This window comes from Porites lutea, chromosome 12, assembly GCF_958299795.1.
Source record: "Porites lutea chromosome 12, jaPorLute2.1, whole genome shotgun sequence".
In the NCBI taxonomy this organism is placed as follows: Eukaryota; Metazoa; Cnidaria; class Anthozoa; order Scleractinia; family Poritidae; genus Porites; species Porites lutea.
Genome location: NC_133212.1, coordinates 3,123,013 through 3,148,738, shown reverse-complemented (window position 1 = coordinate 3,148,738; position 25,726 = coordinate 3,123,013). Strand labels below are relative to the sequence as shown.

At 38.2% G+C, this 25,726-nt stretch overlaps 5 protein-coding genes and 1 long non-coding RNA gene across 6 annotated transcripts in view; 3 read left to right on the top strand and 3 right to left on the bottom strand.

Moving 5' to 3' along the window:
* Nucleotides 1-7: 7 nt before the first annotated feature.
* On the bottom strand, nt 8-2,398 carry LOC140921414 (cilia- and flagella-associated protein 144-like). Its single transcript, XM_073371410.1, has 4 exons — nt 2,203-2,398; nt 1,897-1,956; nt 1,673-1,776; nt 8-1,035 (listed from the first exon to the last, which is right to left on the bottom strand). The coding sequence occupies exons 1-4, from the start codon at nt 2,327-2,329 to the stop codon at nt 922-924; spliced, it is 405 nt and encodes a 134-aa protein (XP_073227511.1). The 5' UTR covers nt 2,330-2,398; the 3' UTR covers nt 8-921.
* A 2,384-nt stretch (nt 2,399-4,782) lies between these two features.
* Nucleotides 4,783-25,726, top strand: part of LOC140921415 (small integral membrane protein 7-like) — a 55,387-nt gene continuing 34,443 nt past the window's right edge. The window contains exon 1 of the mRNA XM_073371411.1: nt 4,783-4,787. The gene's annotated coding sequence lies outside the window, so the exon portion shown is untranslated. The remainder of the gene's footprint in view (nt 4,788-25,726) is intronic.
* On the bottom strand, nt 6,196-7,641 carry LOC140921907 (uncharacterized). Its single transcript, XM_073371903.1, has 2 exons — nt 7,596-7,641; nt 6,196-6,892 (listed from the first exon to the last, which is right to left on the bottom strand). The coding sequence occupies exons 1-2, from the start codon at nt 7,639-7,641 to the stop codon at nt 6,408-6,410; spliced, it is 531 nt and encodes a 176-aa protein (XP_073228004.1). The 3' UTR covers nt 6,196-6,407.
* LOC140921479 (uncharacterized) lies at nt 7,879-10,263 on the bottom strand. Its single transcript, XM_073371482.1, has 2 exons — nt 10,126-10,263; nt 7,879-8,437 (listed from the first exon to the last, which is right to left on the bottom strand). The coding sequence occupies exons 1-2, from the start codon at nt 10,193-10,195 to the stop codon at nt 7,962-7,964; spliced, it is 546 nt and encodes a 181-aa protein (XP_073227583.1). The 5' UTR covers nt 10,196-10,263; the 3' UTR covers nt 7,879-7,961.
* Nucleotides 15,341-16,396, top strand: LOC140953985 (uncharacterized). Its single transcript, XR_012167476.1, has 3 exons — nt 15,341-15,486; nt 16,043-16,083; nt 16,216-16,396. It is a non-coding gene; the product is annotated as an uncharacterized lncRNA (long non-coding RNA).
* Nucleotides 24,634-25,713, top strand: LOC140921905 (adrenocorticotropic hormone receptor-like). The gene has a single exon (XM_073371902.1). It carries the CDS (start codon nt 24,634-24,636, stop codon nt 25,711-25,713), a length of 1,080 nt encoding a protein of 359 aa, XP_073228003.1.

Below are 25,726 nucleotides of genomic sequence, written 5' to 3'. Positions count from 1 at the left end.
GCCTGAATTGTAAAGCTCATGGTTTTATTAAATTGAGGAGGAAGCCATATTTTTGTTGATATTTTTCCAATGATTTTCCTCCTATGCCCTCTCATCTCCATTATGTCACATACTGTTTCAGGGCAATGTCACTAGTCAGAGTTTTACTCTTGATATAGCACAGCTAAAGAATTCCTGTTATACAGTCTTCTAAGGAAAGTGCTAGCTCTTTTATCAACTGTACATGTCTAATGTTTATTCAAGTCAGATATTTACAAAGTATAAAAGAAGAGAAAATGAAAGTTAAATATATGTACATGCACATATCTTTCTTGCCAGTTCTGCAAGCATTAATGCTAAACTTTAATTTTGTGTAAAAGACCCAGAAATATTAAGAGCTTTTAAGATCCACTAACATTGAACTAAAGATGTTTGCACCACATAAGAGACAGTTGTAAATTTGTCAGGCTGGTAAAATATCTGCTCTCATTATATTAGCTGGTATGATATATTAAGGTTCATAACTATTAAAGCAAAATGCATACAGTCCATATCTTATAAGCCAATACTATAATATTAATATTACTTTAAAAAATACATTATCGGCAACTATTTAGGTTCTCTCTTAATAAAGCAAATCATATGAAAACTGATCAACATCAAAAAAATAATAGCAATGCCAAGACTTAATAGATTAGAAAGTGGCTGAGAACAAATGGAAACTGATGAAATTGTTCTTTTGCTCATTCAATAACCTCTCAGTCCATTTCTGCTTAAATAGAAATAATTTACAGTGACAGGTGACAAAAAAGGGAACTTTGTATCTGTATAAGAAAAAGATGTGTCCCTGAGCCAGGGACCAGCCCAGGAAAAATTACAACAAAAACAAGAATGTTTCTGTACCAAAAATTATATAGTTTAATATAATGTAATGACATTAATTCAACTCTGATTAATATCCTGTTGTTCCTTAACCATCCATTTCTTGTCCATGAACTTTGTTATTTCAGCATTAACTATGGGATGTTCTAAGCGGTCTTTCCACAATCTGTCAATCTGGAAAAAGAAATTAAGTTTCTAAATAGATGCATCCAAGTCAAAGAGAATTGACTCACTTTTGGTAAGTAAGACCTAAAGTGATGTTCTTTGAAGCTCTTGGGGTTTAATATCTTTTGCTTAAGGTTTATCAGTGTGAACGTCTGTGAGGAGGGACTGGGGGTCCAAACCTCTCCTCCTCCGTACCTGCATTTCTGGCGCCTCCTGCCCTTTTTTTTCTTCGGTTTGGTCCAAACATCCAAAGTTTCCACCAAATGTATTGGAACTTACATGACTATATGTTTATTTTACGTTGAACTTTTTTTGTTATGAGTTATGATTGATTGCTAATCTGCCAATTTTGTTGATTGACTACCATTGTAGATAGAATCCCTTCTCAGGTTTAACCAGTATTCACCCAACATTACAGTGTAACACGGTTAATACAAATACCAGTGGGATTATCCAGGTGTTATTACGACGTGAGTCCTTTTGCCTCCTGGCCATACTCAGGAGGCCAAGGGAATTCTGATTTCAACTGAGAACAGGTTTCACCTACAACGAAGTGACTGTTTTTCAGTAATGCAGTCGACTTGCAAGGCATTCTTCAGTTACTGCCCCGATTTAGAAAGTTAACTACCACGGTAAAAACACTCACCAGAGGCTCTGTATTCCATCCTATTTCCTGCGCTGACGTTTGGGGAAATTGAAATTTTTTAACAGGTGTTTCATTGGATTTCTTGATCACTTCTAAGAAATGATCTGTAAAAACAAGGATAGTAATATTAATGTCATGGTAAAGTAGCAGTGTACCGTAGGTATGATTCTTATATATGTGGGAAGCTCAAGAAGCTACATTCGGGATGTCTTACTCTTACTTACCATCTTCTTCACCATCCGCGGAGTCGTGTAAAGAATTTGGCTTTCTGGTTAACGTGTACACTAAAAAATATAAAAACAGTAGCCCATAAGAACCTGCATTTTATCAAAATCGTCACTCATGTTCAAGAGAAAACAAAAGGATGTCATGCTAAACACTTAGAGCGGTTTTCACTTGACTGTCGTAAAACCAAAACCAAAGTAAATACACTAGCCAACCAAAGGGCGTAGTAAAACCAAAACCAAAACCAAAACCAATCCCTTTCGACAGTCAAGTGAAAACCTCTCTATTTCCGATTTTCTTCTTACTTTTCTTGAATGGGTTTATGCTGTAGTTTGTGTATAACTTGTGATTTCTCTGCTCTTTCTTGATTGTTTCGCACAAAATAGCATTTTGATGGACGTAATTAACCTCGGCGTTTCCTTTGGATGCCATTATGAAAGCTAAAACGTAAAAGAATTGCTCGTATAATCCACTCACGAACTAGGAAGCGAGAAACTACCTCAAAATGGCGTCTAATGTAATCGATTTGTAGTTTGTAGTCATGGCAACATTAACTTGATTCCAGGTCCACTCATCCAATTGGTTCCACGATGTACCATTCAAATTTTTTAAATCTTTTTTAGGGAAAGGAAAATTCACAATAGATGTCAATCCAGGAATCCTTAGCAGGTATTATGAAATTGTTGTTTTCTGTTCTTTTAAGTTATTTTAGTGTAAAAAACGTTTACCATTGGATTACGAGGGTTAAGAAGATAAGAACCTTCGCATCATGTCATCATTTTCACTTTAACCCCGAAAATTTTCAGACACAAATTTTCAGACGATAAATCTTGGATAAAGTGAAATTAAATTAAATTCACTCCAAGATCCTCAAACAACGACGTTCCGTTCGAAAGCAACACATCGAAAATTAATCCTCCATAAATTTCGTACTTAAAATTATCGCACCGTCAACTTGTTTTTGGAAGAATAATTTTCGGTCACATAAAGTTTTACCATCGGAAGTTAAAGTAGCCGCGAAACCGCGCCCGACCCCATAATACAGCAGATATGGTTGTGTTGTTTAGCAGGAAATTTTTACGGTACACCGGCTGCATCATGTAATTAAAGGATTATTGAGGATTTAGTTTTTTTCGCCTTGTACAACGACAAAATTGCGACGTATCGAGATAAGTAAAAAAAGGCTTAGTGATTTAAGTTTCAAATAAGGAATAATGCCCAATGATTGATTGATTGTCAAGAGACGAACAGATCATGCTATGTTTCGAGCAAAATGTTGCTCTCCTTATAGAAACCGTTTTTATTACAGCCAAAGTCTTGTCAAAAGGACAGTGAATTCAAGAATGTTCATGACTTTTTCCTGCTTCAGATTGTGTGCAATGAAAAGAACCGGTTCTCAAAAGAAGTAACAAGACTGATTACCGCTTTGTAATGTCATATAATAATACTTAAGTCATTGAAATACATACTTTTATTTCAAAGATATCCCCAGAGACCACTTACTTTAATAACCACCTTATACCTGTTATTAAAAGAACCTGGATCAATAGCTTTTTGCCGGCTGTTTGGTCACGTACACTATTGTTAAGGTTGGTTTCTTTGAGGTCTAAAAACGTGACTCTTTTTGTACTATTTTCTTCTAAAGAATACCCTATTTTGCCGGCATAACAAGTTCTTTAGTTTCTTATGGCAACAACGATGTGAAAATACTTAAAGAATGACTTCCTAAGGTGCTAAGAACTTTAAACAGTCCAGGAAAAGGGTCAGATATTTGTCACAATGAAGATCGAATGACTACTCTCCAAAACAGGCGCGCGTATATAACCAGAAAACTTACTAAAAGGTTAATCGAACGCGTTATTAGAATGCCAGGTGTAATCACAGAAACCAAATCAACGCCGTGGACAGTTGCTGAGCAGTTCGTGGAAGAGAGAATCAAGTTAAAACAGGGTAACTCGCGGGTTGCGTTAGCGCTGAGAAATGCAAAAATACATCGACCTTCATTGTATCTTTCTGCCAAAAAGTCCTTCGACAGAGCTTTGGGACGCGATGAGATCAACAGGACAGTGGATAAGAAAGTTCCGAAAAAGAAAACAAACTCTCGCGATTACAAAACACAACGCTCTCCTCAAACTGAGAGAAAATCTCGGAGGAACACACCAAGCTGTAGGAGTGGGACTGTAAGAGAAACTTCGGGATCAAGACTCGAGTCCGCCAAACTTCCTAACACTTCTTCTTCAATGTCAGAAGAGACGCCGGACGCCATGTTAGAAAATCCTTTGGGAGAGAGTGTACATACTTCCAAAACTGACAGATCGGACAACGCTGTAACGTTAAAAACTGTGAACGTAAAACCGTGGGAAAATGATTTTGTGAAAACTCCGTCAATCGCTGAGCCAATCTCGGGTGATATCGAGAGAGAAAAGAGGATGGATAGAAATATTTCTCGTCTTATCGAACTTCTCCACGAATGCAATGAACGTAGAAACGACGACATTAAACATTACTCCGCGACAGTGCAACAGAACAACCAGAAACTGCTCAAGCCTGGACGGATAGTTTATCCCGATGGAACTTTTCCGCGCCCTGACAATCTGGATAATGGTTTTCTTTCTGGGGTGTTGAGGATCAGTTCAAAAACGCCTCCCAATCCTCGGTGCTTCCATCGACTTCCCCCGGTACTTCAGCAAACCATGAATAATAGTTTTTCTTCACTGAACAAAAACACTTTAAGCTATAGGTTACCTGCGTTGAAGAATGATTGCCATGTGTGTTCAGAATGTCGCCAACTGGATGAAAAGATGTTAAGAAACGCCAACAGCGAGACGGAATCAGAGCAACTCAAACGCCTTAAACGTAAACTAAAGTTGAAGGAACGCGCTTATGTGGAGCAAGATCTGGGTGTTATTTATGAAAAGCCCCCAGCTCTAAGGGTTGTAGAAAATGATGTGCCTTGTTTGGGTTTAGAAAAGCAAACGGGGACCAAGCTTGGTGAATATTTGTCGCTGCCAAAGCTGTATCTATCGCATCATTCCACAAATGCCACTAGCCCTCAAAAGTCAAGAAAAACAAAACCAAAAACCATCGATTCGGTTAGAACCGTGGATAGTTCGAGTGAAAAGAAACACCATTGCTATAAATTGGCAAAAACTGAGCACGTGAACAATACAGACCCTTCTAAGGACAAAAAGTCTGCAAAAGCAATGAAATCAAAAGAGTCTAAATCAGGAAATAAGTGCAAGAGTTCCAATGCTGATCAACCGAGAGTTTTGCTGACTCCATTACGAGGGTTCACACCACACTGGAGTGATTTTTCAGAAAGCCCCGATCCTATGTTGTGGAGAGAGAACGTTGAGACAACAAAACAAGGCATTGACCATGGCCAAAGAGACGCGGAAAAAGAATAAACAAAGATTTTGATGGAAACATGAACATCATACTTTCATACTTTCATCATACTTTCGCTGGCCGGTATGTCGGTTATACCGAAAGACTTATTGAATTTTCAGCTACAAATTCGATGAGGTCGAAGTTTGTCGGCAACTTCAACTAATATTCTTTTAAAATGATAAAAAAAAGAGCATTGACGCCTTCCTTTCAATAACTCAATGGTTCGTTGTTGGTTGATTTGGCCGGAAATCTTTGTTTATCGATCGGGAATGCTTCGCCTTATTCTAGACCAAAGACTAGTTTTTCTGAATTTTCCTCTTTCCTCTTTCTTGGTTTGTTAAGAGTTTCGTACACCACTCATAAAATGATATAGAGAAACATATTCGCAGTTCAGTAAAGTGTAAATAACGTGAGAAAACATGTACAGATTTTTAGTTGTTTATAAAATGTAGATATTATAAAAAAGCAAACAAACAAAAACTGCTGATCATTGTAATAAACAAAATTAAAATGCAAATGTTTAAAATCATTCACCTCTTGCTTCACCGACCTTTTAAACTTCACGTGTAACTCAGCGCGGAAGAAAATGTCTTACAAGTTTATGGCACCGAAAACGCGATTTCCTAACGACGGTTTTAAAGGGACTAAAATTATTTAAAAGGAAAAAGACAAAATTTTTAATATTGGGAATTTTCAGTGCCCGTTCGTGAATTACATCAAGTAAAACAGCGGATCTTTGTTTCCCTTCAGCTTTTGCTTATAATAGTATAAGTTTGAATTGGTTAACTATCACCGAACTCACAAAACCATTCGCCAAATAAATCGCGACATTTTTATTATGAGCAAATCTGAGCTTTTTAGCACCTCTCTTCTCAGCAGAAACCTCCTTGTGTCATAGGGAGGCTGGGGAGAGAGAAAAAAAGGAAAGCGCACAGGGGACTAAGGGATAGCCTACCAGAGAGCTTGCTCCCAGGCTATGCGGGCGGTGACGATGCTTTTGGCATCTTCTCTCTTCCCATCGTCCACTGCACACTTACAATTTTTTGTTGCTATTTTTATTTTACATATTATACCCAAGGAAAGCCTCTACGGAAAAGAGAAAATTTACAGTGTATATTGTTTACATAAGATGAGCCCAAACTTCAACGCAAACTCTGCCAAAATTATCACAATTCTTGTACTGCATCATATCTTCTCCGTACCAAATTCTAATCTGTGTGTGATTAGCAAGGTAAAACGGATTGGCGTAATCGGTGAACACAAGTTCCTTGGAGAACTTAGCATCCGTAAACGGAAGGTAATACCACATGCCTGTGTTTTGCATGTATTTCTCCGAGGGATATACCACGTTGTTATCGGCATCGGTGACCAGAACGTTGAGGGGATGTTTTAAGTAGTCCGGGTGGTGGTGACAGCCCCAACGACTGTTATATACGCGTTTTCTCGCGCAGCGCACGAAACCTCTCTGATACACAAGCTTCACTGCTCCAACTAGTTTTCCGTCCCCGAAGTAGTGGAATGTTCCAGGTTTTTGTCTACGGGCGTGGAAACAGACTGGATAGTTGTTGATTTTCACCCACACGGCCACTGGTTTGCTTTTGTTTCCTGTATAGATTAAATAAAATGCAAACAAGCTTAACTGGAAAATTCTAGTTATGAAGGGCGGTATTATCTTAGTCCCCGTCCACTAAAATCCGGGCACGGTGAAAGCGCATTGAATATATCCGGTTTTAATAGTCTTACTCTACACGCATTCGCAATTCCGTTGGATCCAAACGAACACTCCGGAGAGTGGAATCCAAACTAAAGATACGATTTTCTACCGTATGACGTCATTTTACTACAAATACAGGCATGATCCTTCAGTTGGTTGTTTTCTTGTGTACACTAGGCAGGACTATTGTATCTTCAAACTCACTGGGACTGATAAGTTAAATAAGAAAAGGGAAAAGATTTTATGTTTGTAGTCAATTCATGTCATTGTGAGAATGGCCGTTTTTGACCGACAAATTGCAACCCCCCAAAATGAGAAGAATACTGAACGCAGAGGTGAGCAGACCGGAAATAAGAAGACTAGAACGAAAATGACAAGGTCAGAGAAAGAGCCCACAAATGGTAATAACTCAGAACAGAAATAGAAAGACTGAAAACTGAAAGAGCAGAAGGGAAGTAGAAAGTGGGTGACTTTTGTAAGGTCTTTAACGAATTCTAACGTTTTTTTTAGGACTCAGTCAGACTACATGACAAAAAAAAAAACAATTTGTACGAAGAGTGATTTCGATATAATTCACTCTCGCTCAAGTCTTACGCGTTGCGTCACCATCCACATCAGCATAAAACATTTCTGTCACCATCTTGGACCAACCTCGTCACAAACGCCCTGGCCACTGTTGTTCAAACGTTGGAAAGCGCTATCCATGGGATAAATCACTATCCAGCGAATAAGTATGGAGGGAACCAACTGCATTATCCAGTAGATAGCTTTATCTGCTTTTCGGAAAACTGGGCATTGGGGAAGAGGTTGATCTTTGACATCTTTGAGTTTGAAAGCAGAGAAAGACGGAGGCAAAGAGAAAAAGTTAGAGTCTCTCTTGGCATTCAACACCTTTATTCTCATTTCACATGGTTACATAGACTTCACATGCGCTAGATTAACTTCGTAAGTAATAATGAGTCACTGCAGATGAGCATAAACATCCACGCAAACTCTGCCGCCATTATCCCCCTGATTCCAATTTTGAAGGTCTTCTCCATACCAGATTTTTATTACAGCTCCTCGTGTGAGATAGACTGGATTTGCGTAGTTATCGAAGACAATCTCATCTGAGTGCAGAGGATCCGTGAAGGGCAGGTAGTACCAGAGGCCAGCGGCATTTTTGATGTACTTTTTATCTGGGAAGATCACGTTGTTGCTTCGGTCCGTCACCACGACGTTAAGTGGATGATTCAGAAAGGATGGATGATGGTAACAACCCCAGCGACTGTTAAACGCTGTACTCGAAGTACAGCGCACGGTGCCTTCTCGATAGACAAGCTTGATGGCGGCCATGAGCCGTCCTTCGTTGCCTAAAAACTGGAACGACCCGGGTCTTCTACCATTGGCGTAAAAACACACTGGGCCTAAGTTGATCTGCTGCCAGATCTGTTGGCCTGAGAGTGAAGAAAAATGAATGGCGTTTTAATCATAAAGCCAGGCAACCACACTGGAGAAGGGCATCGGATGTGCAAGTATGTGTTAAAGTGCCTGATATTATGGCATGCCATTGATGTCAGGTCTAGTCCATGCATTAATAATGTGCGTAATACATGCGAAATAGATATTCTATATCACAGTGAGCCGGGATAGCCAGGCAATCAGATAAGTGCTGTAGTATAGAAAAATGCCACACAAGCTTGTGAAATTAACATACTTTAATCATGGGCGCCCTTACACTCAGTAACACTTAGCAACAACCCTCTTCGCTTTAACCGGAAAAACAGAGACTCTGAGAAAGGGGTTCGAAGAACGAAGAACAAAGAACAAAGAAAGTAGTCAATCTCGTTCCCAGGATTTTCTCGTCCTTTTCCCGGAGCGAAATTAGGAGAGAGCCCTGGGAACGAGCTTGGAAAGAACCCCCTTTTTCTTTTGACAGCCATATAAGGTTATCCAATAAGTCAATTCAATGTCAGTTAGCTTCAGTCAAACTATCTTGCAGCTAACAAGATATCTGCATGGACACTATCGTGTGCAAACCAAATTATAAACAGCAGACCACCTGTCTTTGCTTAAGATCCAGATTAAAATTATTCAACATTCAGTGGGCGGAGAAGCTTGTTTTAACTAGAAAAAGCAATAAACTCGGCTCTTGAATCCTTCAATGTGCTTTCATCTAATATAGTTGTTTCTACATTGCGTTAACTCTGTCCAAACAAAGCCACCAAATTTCATAAGTTTGGTGAATGCATGAAGGAGTTATAAAGAACAGAAGTTTTGTAGGTTTTTGTTAAATACGTTGACATTTTTCCTCTTGAGAAGAAGGCAAGGGAAAATTAACCACTCCACGACTTCATAAAGTAGGCACACAATAAACTATTTTAACGGCTTATTGTCAAATTCTCCACTGTTATGTACTCCCTAATATTGCACCATGCCAAATACTATATATTGTAAATCTCGCATCGTGAATAATAAATTTTGGAATGAATTTTCAAATTTAACGCGCTGAAGGTATAAAATTCTTTCTCGCACTTTTCAAAGAAAAGAAACCTATATCGCCAAGCATATCGATGTAAGCTAATTTCAATTGACTTTTAAACCCCGGGGTTTTAAGAAAGCAAAACTGCTTTTGATGTCTCGATCGGTAGCAATTATGAAGAAGAAACGGTATTCGCACTCAAACTTTAATCGGTAAAAATAAAAACAGATTGAGTAAAATGATAAGTAATAATTATACTTCTTCTTACTCTATATAAATCGAGCGACTTGACAAAATGACAACATTTGTAATAGCCTCGTAGCTGCCGCGTTCATTCATATTCGGTCTCTGGCGTCTTCTTGTTTTTCTTTTTTTTTCTATTTCGATCCCATACCAACACTTACTTTCCATTTTCTAGCATATACTCATGTTCTCATGTTAGGCGATTTGAACTCAAACTGAACTGATTTCAAATCAGAGCTGAGAGAAAAGCGATTAGATTCATTTTACAATTTCAAGAATTCGCGCTGATCATGAATTTCCGATCAGTCCTTGCCCCATTTTTGAGTTAATCTATTTGTGACTTATTAGAAAAATTATTTCCATTAAAACTTCTAAAGATAATAGCTTAGATTCCGTGTTCTAGATTGTATAAGAACGTACCGTGGCCTTGGGATAGCAGTAAAACCAATACACATAATGAAGCAACTACTGACTTCAACAACATCCCCATGGTGTGACCAGATTAGACTATCTGTTTCGTAGTTTAGACAGAACGCCTCGCCAGTGTGTGTGCGTAGCTGCCTCTGAAGCCAAAAGGCGAGTCCTTATGTTTGTAAAAGAGCATCCATAACTGACGTCATATCGTTACGTCATGCCAATGGAAACTCAACTGGTTACTAACAGATACCGTAAGTAATCTAATATACGTCCGGGGCTTTTATTTAATTTTAGAGGTTCAAAAGCGGGCGTTTTATAGATAGGAGGCGTTTATTTTCATTTTGTAACAGTCTATACAAAACTAATATTATGCTTTCGGTGAACGTTTGAAGAGAGAGTTAATAAACAGCGTCATATTCAGTCTAGGCCGATAGAGATCCAAATGTCAAGATCCTCGCTCAAGTTTATTGTCACTGTTACAGTAATTACTTTAGTCCTCGTATTGCATTCTGGACACACAATACTTTTTGAAATGCCTGCAATGCATAGAGGAAGATTAACTAACCACGGGACAAAAGTAGCAAAGTTCTGACAACAACCTCGTTCCGAGCGTATTTTCATTGTAAATCTGAAGAAGCCCTGGGGACGAGGTTGCTATGGAAACAACTGTTTTGAAACACATTGGAAAAGGCAAAATCTAACGACATGTCCAATGCAAATTTTTTAAAGCTATGACGTCGGTGCAACCTGTCAATCAAGAATGGGGTCGGGAAGTTCTAAAGCAAGAATCTCTCTTGCTAAAGATATCTCGAGTGAAAAAAATCATTGCTAGATAAAAATCTGAGTTGCGAAAAAACATGGAGGACACTTCTACCTTCCAGTTCTCGGTGCTTCCTGAGAAAAAACTGCAATATCGAACCAGGGAAGCTACGAAGGAGGACGTACCTTCCATTGCTCGAATGATACAGGTATTTTTCGAAGAAACTGTGTTATTTTCTTTTGCATTTTCCGAATTGATTTTTACTCGAAAGCTGTATAATTTTTCTTTGTCCATGTCTCAAAGGGGTGAAATACTTTGTTTTTAAAATTTCAATAATTTCAAGATAATTTATCTTTCTTTTTATCAATAATACGATAAAAATCAGTTTTATCCTGTAAACTTGCCCGTATAGAAACAATTAAGTGCGCCGAACGACCCTTCGCTTGAATTGCTCATCATTTTTTTTAATCTGAAGTTCTTCAATCTTCTTTAATCTTCAGATAATTTCACTAGGTTCTCTTAAAAAAAATTGTTTAATTTTTAAATCTAGCTCTCAAACATACAAAAAGATTTGCAATCATTCTATAATTGAGCTCTCGTCCGGTTCATTGTTGAATAATATTTCTTTGTCTGATTTCTTTGTTACTTTCACGTAACTGAGTCTTGATTTTTTACTGTGAATGTCAAAATTTGATTTTTTTTTCTGTTTTAATGTCTCTCTTTAACGTAGCTTTATTAGGGCACACGAGAAGTTGGTTAGTTCATAATGTTAACTCTTTGACGTCCACTTTGGTCGTTTTTGGTCCATATGGACCCATGCATACATATTATTCTTCCTGGACTCATCAGGCTTTCTAGTGGTGATTAGCAGAATCAGCGAGGATAGATCTTTCCCTGGTACCTCATTTAGCAAACTTTGACCAATCTTGACAGAGATACAGACTACAGACTAAAAAACAAGCAACATTTGGGGGAAAAATCCACTGTCTATTTTGCTATTTACCCACATTACTACCCTTTACAGATTAAATTTATCCCATTATTGGAAAGAAAGCCAACCAAATTTTCATGCGAATGAAAGACGAAAAAGTGGGCAACAAAAATGGCAAGGAAAGGCGAAGGAAGAAAGAAAAGAGTGAGAAATAAAAAATCGAAATAGATTCGCAAAAAAACTCTTGAGCTGCTTGCAATGATTACATCCAATTAGTAGAAATTTATGTCCTTTGTGTTGGAAATCTCTTTTTTAGCTATTCCCATGCTAACTAGCCGAAAAACGGTTCAAAAAGGAAGGTTTGGTCCAAAATGCCATTGGTTGACGGTAAAGAGTAAAATAGTTCAAATCTGTTTAAAAATTTCGGTAAAATAAATTTGTATAAATTAACAACATTGCATTACTATCACTTTTTCGCGTATGAGGTCAGAATGGCATATTATATGAAGGGCAAAGCACGCTTTTATGCTAGTAGGCAAGTTTTCTTTTATCCTTGCTGATTCAAATTAATACCAACATCCATGTCAGGTATTTTTCTTTTCTTTTTTGTCAGTTGGAAACGCCTAAGGTTTTCATTGCGAAAGTTATAAAAGAAAATTCTTGTCGAATCGGTTCAAGTTATCTCGAGCTGAAAACCACCGATCACTAAAAAAAATCGTTGGACTCCGTGTGCTTGGAAATCATGATTTCTTGCATTTAAATTAATCGAATTCTCATTTTTACTAATCCATATACATTAAGACATGATTTGAAATACACCTTCAGTTCTAGTAACCTGGAAAAAAAAAACTTGCGTTCTCTGCGGCTCGTACCTTCAGCCAATCAACGCTTTTGAACCGGCAGGAGTATTTTCCAGAATGCCGAATGACTCTGAGTTAAGTGGTTAGGATTAGGAAACTTGAGTGAATTAGGTTCAATTTAATGTCATCATTATACTGCCGGAAAACTGACCTGATACTTGATTCACTCAGTTTCCTAACCCTAGTGTTGTGAAGTGTCTTGAAAGTTATTTTTAAGACAGATTTGTCTCATCTTTTAAGTTTCGTTTTTTGTTTTCATTAATTGGATCGAGGTTAGTCTTGATTTTGTCCACGTAGGTGTTTTCCTGTTTTGATCTTTTGCTCTTACTTGTACTTGAATTTTTGCTTAACGTGCGAGTTTACTTAATGCCATTTCAGGAATATTCCTAGCCTGCGAAAGCATCCGTTTCTCCTTCGCTCTACGCCGCTGGGGACGTTTCGCGTTCCTCCTCGCGAAACGTCCCCAGCGGCGTAGAGCGTAGGAGAAACGGATGCTTTCGCAGGCTAGAATATTCCTCGCGCGCCATTATCAGATGTTATTTTTTCATAGGTGGTCGTGTTTGTGATGTTAGCGCTGACCTTGTTACATTAGTCTCGCTGAAGTTCCTGTTTGGGTTTGTTAATCAGCGTTTTAGTTTTTCATTGGTTTGTAGCCTCTCGCCCATCGCAACCATGTAGGTTCAGTAACACCAAAACATTACCCACACCGAGGTCACCTTGACTTTATTCCCACAGTCAGCTAACCCGAACATGCCCAGCTTTGGTTATAAAAACAGCGGCGGCTATTTGACTGGTTAGAAAGGAGAGTTAGGAGTGATTAGAGAAGTGGTGAGAAGATTAAGATTGTTATCAGAAGTCAAAGAAGAATAAAGACCAAGATGTAAATCAGATTCCTGGTACCTCATCGTGTAGCGAGCGAGTTGCTCGAACAAACCCCCACACTAGTCACTAAACCTCAGAGTCATTCGACGTTCTGCCTTCTGGGTTCGGCGTTCTGCAAAATACCCCTGCCGCTTTTGGACGGTGGCATTCAAACCAGTTGTATAGACTTGCGCACTGCTGCAATGAGGAGCATCAGCATTTTGAATATACCCACTGGATACCAAAAGCAAACTATGATTTATCGTTTCTTCACCAGGGCCTTGCAGAACACCTTGGGAAGGCTGAAAAACTGCAGATTGGCGAAAAGGGTAGGTAGTGCTACGGAAATCATCATGGTTCAGAAACGTTTTGTTATTATAAAGATGAGAGGCAGATTGAGCCGAAAAAAAAACTATACTCGAGTGTTCAAGCCCTGTGCGTGGGAGTCTTTCCCTTGCATAAGCTTCGACTTCAAGCTATTGTAGTTCCAGATCACCAACGAAGAAATTGTAGTTGGCTTAAAATCTTAAAACAGTAAGGTAATACCCACCCAAGCAGTGATGCTGACCTTTTTTTAAAATTTACCAAGCAGCCTCTTCGTATGATGATGCTGTCACATTTTGACAGGAATGGTTAGCAACAATTTTTTTTAAATTACACAAAAGATAAATTCCTTGTTATAACACCTCGAACATGATTTTCTAACATGGTGGCAAACCAAGCTAGCGGATCTAACATGGCAGCTATTTGCAATGATGAACTTCCCACCTCATATGAATCCTGTTCAAGGCTCTCAGGAATTCGTGTTCTCGAGGACTCGATTATCTCGGAACCTATAACAGGCTACCTCATATGATGTCATCACTACAAAGTTGCGTAGCTCACTCTGATGAAAATTCATCGATGTCCTTTTTTCCGATATGCTTTTTGAAGCTATGAAACAAAAACAAAAACGAATTAATCCACATTTATTTCCCATTTTACCTGAAGTCCACCATTTATTTGCCCGGTGCTGTTTGCCCATTTTTCCAGAGCTTTTGCGTGATGGATTCAGTGACAATTCATTGTTCCATTGCGTCGTCGCTGAGGAAATAGATAAAAATGATGAAGAAAATGATGCGGAAAATGGAAAGATTGAGGAAGGTATGAAGCATAAGTAAATTGTTCAAATACAGCATATGTTGTGGTTTGATTTTGTCCTCGGTTTAAATTTATTTTCCTTTGTTTCAAATTCATTATCATATATTAACCTTACCCAAAAACAAACTGGACAACAAAATTTAACCAAGGATAAAAATGAACCACAATCTTAAATTATAGCGTCTTCCCGACAACGTAGTTTTTCAAAACGTATATCGCGCTATTTTGCTGGATAAATCCAGCAGACAAAACAGTACTTTGGTAAGGACAAAACTCTCATGCTACATTCACACGGCAGCAGACGAATTTTCGACCTGTTATAAATTCGTGCGTTTTGTGTTCCGTTCATACGGAACCACCTTAACTGTACGAAAATTTAGACGAACAGCTGTCCAAAGTTCCGTGTGAACAGGGCAAAACAATTGAATGGATCCGTGTGAACGAAATGGCCGGTCAAATTTTTCAGCCGGCCGAAAATTCGTCTAGTGCCATGTGAACGTCTCTTCTCACTAGGCCTGTCCCGATTGGGCTCGTAAAAAAAACAAAAAGTTGCTACCTAAATCTATTGATCACTTTACTAGTATCGATTACTGATTATAAGAATTCTTGAACAGATGCAAATTAAACGTCCATTAAGCTTGTTGTTTTTATGTTTTATACAGAGTACAATCCCTGTCCCATTAAAAGGAGACGGATGTCAAATACGAAAAACAAAGAAGTGCTAGGAGTTGCCATTTACTACTTCACGTACTCCACGTGGGAAGGTCCCGTACTGTATGTTGAAGATCTGTTTGTCATTCCTAGTGCAAGAGGTGGGCGTGCACTCATTCAATAGTAAAACAAAATACTCCGAGTTCTTGCGCCTACAAAAGAATGCCAATTTTTCTTTTCAGTATGTATTTATTATCACAAGAAATGGAAAGAACCACCTTAAGGATAGCTTTCTCTATAGTCACACTTAAGGATTATATTTCATCCAAAGATTCAAAAGTTCGACCCACCCTGTACAGCATAACAAATAGTACCACAGGAAAATACTACTCAGGAGCCTTCATTTGAATGGTCACACTTGAGGATTTCATCCAGACTCGAAAGTTAGAATCACCTAGTATAGCATTATAGATAGCACCAGAGGAAAGTACTGCTCAGTAGCTTGCATTTGAATGGTCACACTGTAGGATTTCATCCACAGACTCGAAAGTAAGAACCGCCTTGAACAGCATAATAAACAGCACCTCCATCCCCTTTGTACTTCTCGTTAAAAGATGTTGACGCTGCAATAAATCAAACGTCGTTTTGCCTTTTTAAGCATGCTTCTTTGTTTCTAATTTATCCAATTTAAAAAGTCCTAATTTCGTTTCTACTAAGGTCACGGAGTTGGAAGTTCATTAATGGCAGCGGTGGCACAGGTATTTTTAAAAGATGGTTTAAAAACTTTTAAGCGCAAATAGCTGTATATTTAAAAGCGCAAATTCGTTGTCTTGTGCTCGTCTGTAGTCAATAATTAAGTTTTTTGAAAAAAGCCTTCCTTTGCCCTTTAGATTGCCAAATCACGTGACTGTTGCCGTATGCAGTGGGTCTCTCCCTTCTCGAAAAGGACCATGGGATTCTACTGTAAGCTAGGTGCAAAAAATATGGCGGACTGGACGTTGTTTCGCATGGAAAAAAGTGGAATTGAGCAGCTGTGTCTAATCACGCGGTCGGAAACGGAAGCCGATGCAAGCCACCAGAAATAAATATAATTCAACTAAATTCATTTTAAAAACCAGTAATTACAGTAGTTCTCAATAAACTGAAAAATGTGCTTTGCGCTAAAACGTCCTCACAGGGAAGGTTAAGTTTCCCGGGGGGTACACCTTATCATGGCCTATTCGGGGAAGCTCCGCCCGGAAGGTGTACCTTTTTGAGGCTTCAGGTATACGAAACGGTAGGGATTTCAATAGATGAAGTGTATAAAATCAAGGGAAATCTGTCATTTCGGTCTGTTAAAGGACCAAAAACGGCTAACAGACTATTTTATGGATATGAAAGAGACAAGAAATCTTCCTAGTTTATTGATTAATTCATGTTAAAAATACGGTGTATGTACAGCAGTTAAAAGGGATGCAGTGTTCTTATTGAAGTGGGTACTATGTGAAAGGGGTACCATTTGTTGTCAGTAGAAAGTATACGAAATGGGCACCTTTTCTGTCATAGATGGCATATGAAAGGTACGGGGGTTGGTCCCCGGAGCGAACCTTCCCTGTGTAAAACTTCATTGAATATCCCCCCCCCCCACCGGTTTAAGTTTGTTCCAAGCCAATATCAGGTTGATTATAATAAGAATCACGTTTAGGCCAACGGTAGGCGTCAGATTCAAGATGACAATTTCTTGAACTAGGAAATGGACAAATTAAAACTGTCTAAAATAATTCTTATGAATAAATCTGACCTTAAACTGCTTATTCTTTGTAATTCAATGAATATTGGATGCCAAGAAAAAGCAAAACTTGGTCACGTGGAACAAATTGACGTTGCCCTTTTCCGTAAACGTGATTCTAAGGTCAGCCGTCGAGAATCTCTTCAAAACGCCGTTTATATTCCGACAGGTTACATTCGTAACAGTAGAAACAGTTATTAGTGAATTTAATTATAAGCAAAGAGGAGTGTTAATGGTAAAACAGCCATATGTTACATCAATTACAGTAGTTTTAAAGGAGGGATTTTAGTCAAGATTAAAATTTTTCTAAGCAAGTAGCGACTTTTATGGCGTGCGTGCCATTTTAACGGTGTTTGTAAATATCAAGTGTATTTTCTAGCGCATTTGTAGCTTTTGTAAACTTTATTTTAGTTCAAACTAGCATGAAATCACCTTTTCATATCGATGCAAGGAAACCACTCTCGATCTAATGTGCCTTCTTTTTGCAAGAAGTTCTGTCCAGACACTGAAACTGAGCAACTTACATTTGAGTAACGTCGACCAAACTCATCTTTGGATTAATTAATCCACATTATCACGAACCCCTGATAAAAGATAGCCATGTAAATTTCTACTTAATATTACTTGCTTTTATAAGATATTTGGAAATACATTATAAAGAGTGCTTTTAAAAGATGGCTATAATTTTTTACTTAAACATTGTGACAGTTCGGATAAAAGTTGTTAAACTGTCGGTCAGTATGTATAGCCTGTATCGCTGGAGGGTTTTTTAGACTTTAAGGAAACCTTTGCCTAAATTTTGCTTAATCTAATGGACCCTAATGATGAAAGTGAAGGCGGGAGATCTTGAATTAGATGTTAATGACCGGTATTTTTAACGGATGTTTCCTTCCATATGTGATGATGTTTTCCTGACCAACTAAAACTGGAAAAATAGATATTTAACGCCGGTGATTTTATCTCCCGTTGATGTCTATTTGAATTATTCATCAGCTGATAGCTGATTCACAGCGTGAGATGGATAGAAGGATATAAAAGTTCAAGTTATGATGAATTTGCCGAAAACCAGATGTTCTATTATAATTATTGCGAAAATAGAAACAGATGGTCTGTATTTTACAAAGCCGGCAAACTAAATGTAAAACGGGCGAAAAAACTAAAGTGCCTTAATTTTCTAATAATTGTTTTAATTGTCAACGGTAGTTTTTAAAGGTGGCATGTACTCAATATTTTTAAATGTTTTTAAGTGGTATCTTTCAGGGCCCCGTCCCTCGAAATAAATGGTTAAGTTCAACACGGGATTAAACAAGGTTTTATTGTCTAAAAACATATAACTCGAGCCTCCAAAATACTCTCGAAACTTTTCTCCGAAAGGACAGTAATTACAGCACAAAATGTTACTCTATAGGTAATACAAAGGAAAGTAAATACGAAGAGTGGAACAAAATTTTAATCCTGGTTTAACGCCAATCGGCCCTTCAGGAACCGGGCTAGTGAAGTAGAAGCTTTTTCTTGATTCGGTGTTTTAGGAAAGCATTATATAACAATAAAAGTACGTACTAGCAGATAGTTCCTAAGTTGATGATATAATGTCTTACGTTGTTTGTGCAAACGATAAGATAATCAAATAAAATTGTAAAAATCTAGATGAGACAGGGGCATCCAACGAGAATATAGTTCAAAACCACCTAAACGTAGCATTGTTAAACGTATTTCACTATTTAAACGGTAGATATAGGCACATTTGTATCCCCTTAAAATTTTTCGTCTGTTCGGATTTTCTAGCTGAAAGTCTAGTGATCCGAAAATTATAGGGATCAAAACTTACCTTTTCGAAAATTCCAGCCAGAAAAAAGGTTCCGGAAAATTCTAGGTGACCTTTTTAGGGTAAAAATCCGTTAAAAGTAGGTAATTAGACCATTTTTTAGATGTTCGAAAATTCTAGGAGAGGCAGGCAAGCAAGAAATTTTACAACAAACGTTCCGAAAATTCTAGATCTCAAATCGTCTTCCGAACAGATATTTTCCGAAGATTGTCGTTGGGTGCCCCTGATGAGATAACATTTATTCGATCGTCTGTTCCCTGGAAAGGTATAAAACGAAGTCCAAGTTGCCCCTACGTATTAAATGATTTTAAGTTACTTTTCGCTCAACTATCACGTTTTACTATTGTCATTTTGAGTGAATCACATTATTTTGCTTTCATCGAGATTGTGTTCTAGCGTTAACGTTTCGTGCGACTCCTGTGATAGACATTTACCACGATAAAAAGTAAAAATATAATAACAAATTAACCAATTAATGATGGTAAAAAGATATAAAGGCCTTTTCCAGCTCTTTTTTACGGGGCATAACGATAATTTAAAAAGCAGGAAAAACAACATAAAACGGGCAAAATTAAATTACGCAAGTTACGTTTATCTTTGTTAAATGAGTTTTATCGCAGCTTTTATAATTTAGATGGATGGGGTGATAGCAAAAAAATGGAAACAATTGCAGTCTGGCTTTTCTTGCAACAAATCCTGATCAAAACGTCTGCATTTCATGAGAGCAAATCTAAAAAATCGCGAAAAATTAACAAGAAGTAATAATTAACTTGTGGGGCGCGCAGGTGGCGGAGAGTAGCTCAGAGAATTTCGCAATAGTTAAGCTTTGCTGCTTCGTTTTTTTCTTTCTAAAAACACAAGGGTACATTCTCGAATCTTTAAAAAGCAAACAATACAACGCTACAAATTACTTAATGAACCACTTATGACAAACATAAGCGGAGATGAACTAACGCGAGTAAAATCCGGCACGTATAATCACTAATCAGTTGCTTCTGCTATTGTTAAGTGCATTTGATAAGGGTCTTTGTTGTTTCCAAGGTTGCGCAATAAATCTTGTGCTGCGCGCTTGCAGACTAAGGATTTGGGAAAATCGAAAATATGATTCTTACTCGACTTCATTTCTAACATTTTCTGTTAAATTATTAAGTTAACTTCATTTATTGTAAGTCCTCTTGTTTCCCCATCAGGGGTTAATTTTAAAAGTAAAAAAACTACTGTATTGACACAATTTGGCACCATTGTCTTTTTAAATTCTCTATAATCCTGGGACAAACGGTATTCTCGCCAAGATAATCGCTAATGAAGGGGATTTAAGCTCTTATATAACACGTTCCTGAGAAGCGGATAAAGCCGGCAGTATATAACAAAACCCGGTGAACTTTTCCTCGGCAATAAGGTAAAAAGACCTCGATCGTCAATGGTCTCTAAGATACACACGCACAAACAAGGCTCTCATTGGGCTCAAGAGATTCTATTGAAAAAAAAAAACTTTTTAAATTAAAAGACCACAGAATGTTTTCTCAAATCTGTCAGAGGAGACATAGCTAAAGAGAACAGATCTCCGCAAGATTCATTGTAAGGTAAGTGACTTACTTTGCTTTTGTTTTTAAGAGACAGTATTTTTTTTAACATTCGTTTTAGGTTTTTATATTAAAATAAAAAATTCCCTGAAGTACATGAACTACACTAGAAGAAAGTAAGTTTATAGAGTTTATAGAGAGCGCAAAAAACCTGACGGGTGGTTTGCGGATAAAGTGCTAGATGGAATACACGGATTAAAGTGGATTAATGTTATCAAATATGAAACGTTAAGTTACTAGCCGACATTGTTCCTCCGGTTTTGTGATTAAACGTTCTCTTTTCTGTTACACTTCTCGTTGTGGAAGATACCTAAGCAAACAACCATTGAAAAAGATGAATACTTCGAAATAATTATGACAGCTATCTACAGATAGAGCCCCTCTAGTATGCGCACACTCTATTCTGGTCTGAAAAAATATCTACTGGCAGTCACTGATGAATTCTCTTTTTCTCCAACATCTTCAAAAGACTATCCCGTTATTACAATCAACGACCACCTTTTCGAGCTGGTTCTGTGTTTTATTTTCTTCATATATGCGACCAGTAAAATGCTTGGCTGAGATGATTGAAGCAATCAACGGCTCTTACTGAGACATGCTACAAATTTTGATTTTGTTTTTCACTGGCCAAGAAAATGGCGCTTAACAACCAGTTGCAAAAATACTTGAGACGCTTTACCTCATTTTGGCTTAACTGGCCTGTTAATGATTTTCTCCTTGTGATACCCCCTCCTCGCTCCCCTTATAAACGTTCTTGTAAGCATCAGGTGCAAGACCATGCTGAAAACTTGGAGGAATAACTTGGAATGGAGGGGAGGAGGAAGGTGAGAATTATATTTCACGGACGTGTGACTCGCAGGGATTTAAATTAAGAAAGGTCGCTTTTTCGTTGGAGTGTCTCAACATTTTTGCAACTGATTGTATGAAAATTGGCGAGAGGCACAAAATTAAGTGAGACCCAAACGCCACGAAAGTCGCTTAATGTTCGCCTCCTTCAAGCAACGTTTTCTTGTTAATCTGAATCAGGGGCGGAACCAGAAAATTCAGAAAGGGGTGGCCGGCACACTTGCCCACTCGTCCGCTCTTATTTTTCTGCGAATTCTATTAAAATAATACAAAATTTCAAGGAGAAAGGGTGGCCGCGGTTCCCTCGAGCGGCCCACCACTAAATCCGCCCTTGTAAATATACACCTTGACCTTAAGTTAGTAAAGTAAAAATATCTTCTGGCCAATAAGTGGGGGGTAATTCAAATGTTTCTTTTCGAGTCTTTTTGAATGCTTCGTACTTGACCTTGAAATGAATACTTGTATCAATATGTATAACTCTCCTCTGACATGCAACACCAGTTTTCACCACATTAAATGCAAGTCACGGGACAATATACTGATCCTGTACACCTTGGTGAATTATCGTAAGGTCGTGAGGGCGGGCAGTCGAAAGCTTCAGGGCTATAGTTTTTTTCTGAAACCAATGTCCGCCTGCAGAGTGACTTTCGAATCCAAGCGCCTAGTTTAAACTTCATTATTCTCAAACGTAAAAGTCTGCAACGTATTCTAATTCACTGTTATTTGGCTCAAACGTGCGATCGATTGGCACGTGTAGGCAAGACATCTGTCTTACATAATCTACTATATATATATTGTGCAGATTTGCGCTTATTTTGGACGAAAATCGATATGTAGGTATGACAAGGGCCGTTTTCCATGCATTCTGCAGGATACAATGTTACAAGTCTGCACCAAATTCTTATTTGTTTCACTTAAAATGTAGCTAAAAAGATAGATTAATTCTTCAAATTTGAGAATCTGCTCTATAATATCTAAGGCATCATTTTCTATATTCCAAACTGACGATTTTAGCATTTATGCTTTCCGAAGTAGTACTCAACAATGGCATATTTATATGCGTTAATTTCCGATAAATATCTTCCGATAAATATCAGTTTATCAATAAATAGTCTGTCTCAGTGAATTGTCCCCAGGGTAGAGAATAAAGGCTTGGAGGTCGTGATTTTCCTCTATTTATAAAAAGCACAGCATGAGAGTAAGTTTTTGAAATTCTCATTAATTAATGGTCCACATTGGATGATCTAATTAGTAGTTGCTTTTTGCTTAAGATGTTTTCAATAAATCACTTCTTCTTTTATGTTATGGATCAATTAGACAAAGCTGGGAAAATGCTTCTGTGAAGACAAAACACGGGAAAAAACGAGACAGAGCAAATATCAACTATTGCTTAAAGCTGCTAGAACCCGGTCTAAAGGTCAGAGTTTTCATCAAAAACTGAAATCTGTAATCAGAAAGAGCAAACGTTAGCTAGCATTTTACCTTGTCTCGATTTCTGCGGTCCTTTTTATTTCAAAACGTGCGAAAAGCATGCTGTCTAGTCAGTCACCGTTTTACGGATGGTAAAGTTTACGCATGAGGGACAGACACGATATGTAAGTCAAAATCTTCAAGTAATAATTTTAATTATTTGGAGCATAAGTTAATCAGGAAGATCTCTAACAGTCGAGATTATTAATTTCATATAATGCGTAATGAATTTTGCAGACAAATCATTTATCACGCCGATGAAAGCGCAAAGGTGATGCTCAAGTTAAAAAGGGCCTTACTTTCCATGAAACCCACTAACATTTTAGACTACCCTGATCAATACAGCACCAAAGTAAATGCTCTCCGATGTCTATAATTTCCCATGATTTTAACCAAATTGTGTAGTTTTTGCCTCTCTGTTTAGCAGTTTTCATAATTTGAGTACAAAAATTTGTTCTTAGGCTGCTGGCGATTGTCACATGTTTACGCTAATATGTTTTAGAGCTGTACTTTGGCAAAAGATCGAAGTGAGTTGTATTTGTTTTTGTTTTCGGGTATGGGTAACCGCTAAAAATTACTTGAAATCCTTTTCGAATCGACTAATGAATTTTTGAGCTCTGAAAATAAAATTTGTTGACAGTCCTTCTATCACAACTCCTTGGGCCTTGTTAAAGGCAACTTTTAAAAAGGTTTTAATTATGAAAATCATGAAAGGTTCTGGGGGACATGTTTTCTTCTGATCGATGTCGTCGATAAACGATTACTGAATAGTTATAGTTTAGTTAGAGTTTATTGATCTTCATTATTTACAAAATTCAAAATTAAATTGAATTAAAACAAATACATACACACAAACCTCCTCTGCTCGCAAATAGATTAATGAACACAACCCATTGTAGTGTCTGCAGACAGAGCTCGATAGAGCGCCATATTTATTTATTTTATAGGATTCACCGCTGAAAAGACAAAGACTCATCGACGGTGAAAACGAAATAATCCAGGTAACTTCGCTACCTTTTTTATTAATCGTCCACAACAATTTGTCTTTTTGGTGATAATGACTACACCATCGGTAACGATATTACTGACAATAGTGATGAAAATATTAACGATTGTTGTATTGATAGTGATGATGATGATGATAATAATGAGGAAAATCATAATTATGGTGGTGATTATTTATGACGAAGATAACGATGATTATCGATGTAGTAAATTATAATTATGATGATGGGAATGATGTAGCCTTTCTCTCAGACGTTACTACGTAGGGCTTTGTCGTTGGAGGAACGCGAGATAAAGCCCTAAGAACGTCTGCTTGCATGGTAGTCTAGTGTTGATGTTGATCTTAATAATGACGATGAAGGTGAGATGATGACTATATAGTAAAATCCAACTAGTGGTCTATTTATCAATGCTGCGTTCTGATTGGTTGAGCTACTACTAGGCTATATGTTATAGCCCACTAGTAACGAAAAGCGCCGGGTTTTGGGGGGCAAAAAGGGATTAAAGTTTTGCTTAAAGTTGTTTTGTCTCGATATTTTTGACCAACTAGTTGAATTTTACTAAAACAATTATTCCTCTCGCCCTCATGGCCTCTGAGTCAATTGACTCAGAGCCCATTCGGGCTCGAGGAATAATTGTTAATGATGATGACGGTAATCACATAGATATTGATGGTGATGTTCATGATGATGATGATATGATAATGATGATGATGATAATGATACTGCTGTAATGATGATAATTATGAGATTGCAACGCTGATAGTCTTGAAAATTTCTTACAGGTACTTAGCTAGTCCACCGCAGTCACAATGGGACTCGGGGCGAGCCATTGCGCTAAAGTCTGGGCCCCAACAGAGGTGTCACTAACCACCATGGTACTCGCCATTATATTCATGATCGCCACTGTGCCAGGGAACCTAATGGTCATCTTAGCAGTCCTGTTCGACCCAAACAAAAACCTCCGGAGTCCCTTTACTCTTTTAGTTGCAAACCTTGCTGTGACAGATCTTATTGTGGGTGCCCTTGTGGAACCCCTGTCTGTCAACACACATTACAGAGAATCCCAGGGAATGTCTATCAGCATGTCCTGGTTTTCCCAGTCCGTGTACTTTCTTTGTTGCACGGCCTCTTTACTAAGTCTTGCGGCGCTGACGGTTGATCGCTATCTCGCAATCACCAAACCCCTGTGGTACCGAACCAACGCGAGTTACAAGCGAGTTGGTATCGCCGCCTCTATGGTGTGGATCGTATCTGGTTGTTTCACTTCTTTGTTCTTTTACGTTGGGTTCGTTACATACGCCTTTGTGTTTGCCAACATCACCATGTTCTGTACCATCTTCATTTTCATTTTTTCATATGTGCGTATTTTCCAGTACGCCAAAAAGCAGATTGCCCAGATCGACAGCCTCACTGATGGCCAGTCAGAACACAACAAAGCCCGTCAGCGAGCTATTGAGATGGAGAACAAGCTCACAAAGACGTATCTGATCATGCTGGGAGTCTTCCTGACTTGCTACATCCCCTCTTGCATCATGATCTATCTCATGAATCTCTGCCATGCTTGCAGTTGCTATCTTATTCACTGGCTGCGAGATTTTCACTTTGTTTTCATCACTATCAATTCTTTGATCAACCCTTTTCTTTACGCATTTCGCCTCCCAAACTTCAAGAGCGCTGTTATGCGCATGCTCTGTTGCTCTGGCCAAGTTGCTCCAGCACCCCGACCTGCCGTTCTTGCCAATGGTCGTTACCAGGCCACCTCCGAAAATCGGGGCCACTCGAACCAGGGATCACGAGGGAAGGAGGATGCCGTGCAAGCTTGGGAATCTAAGATGAATAACGTCACTCAGCAAACAACGCAAGAGATGTCTACAGTGGCGTCCGCGTAATTTGTTTAAGTCC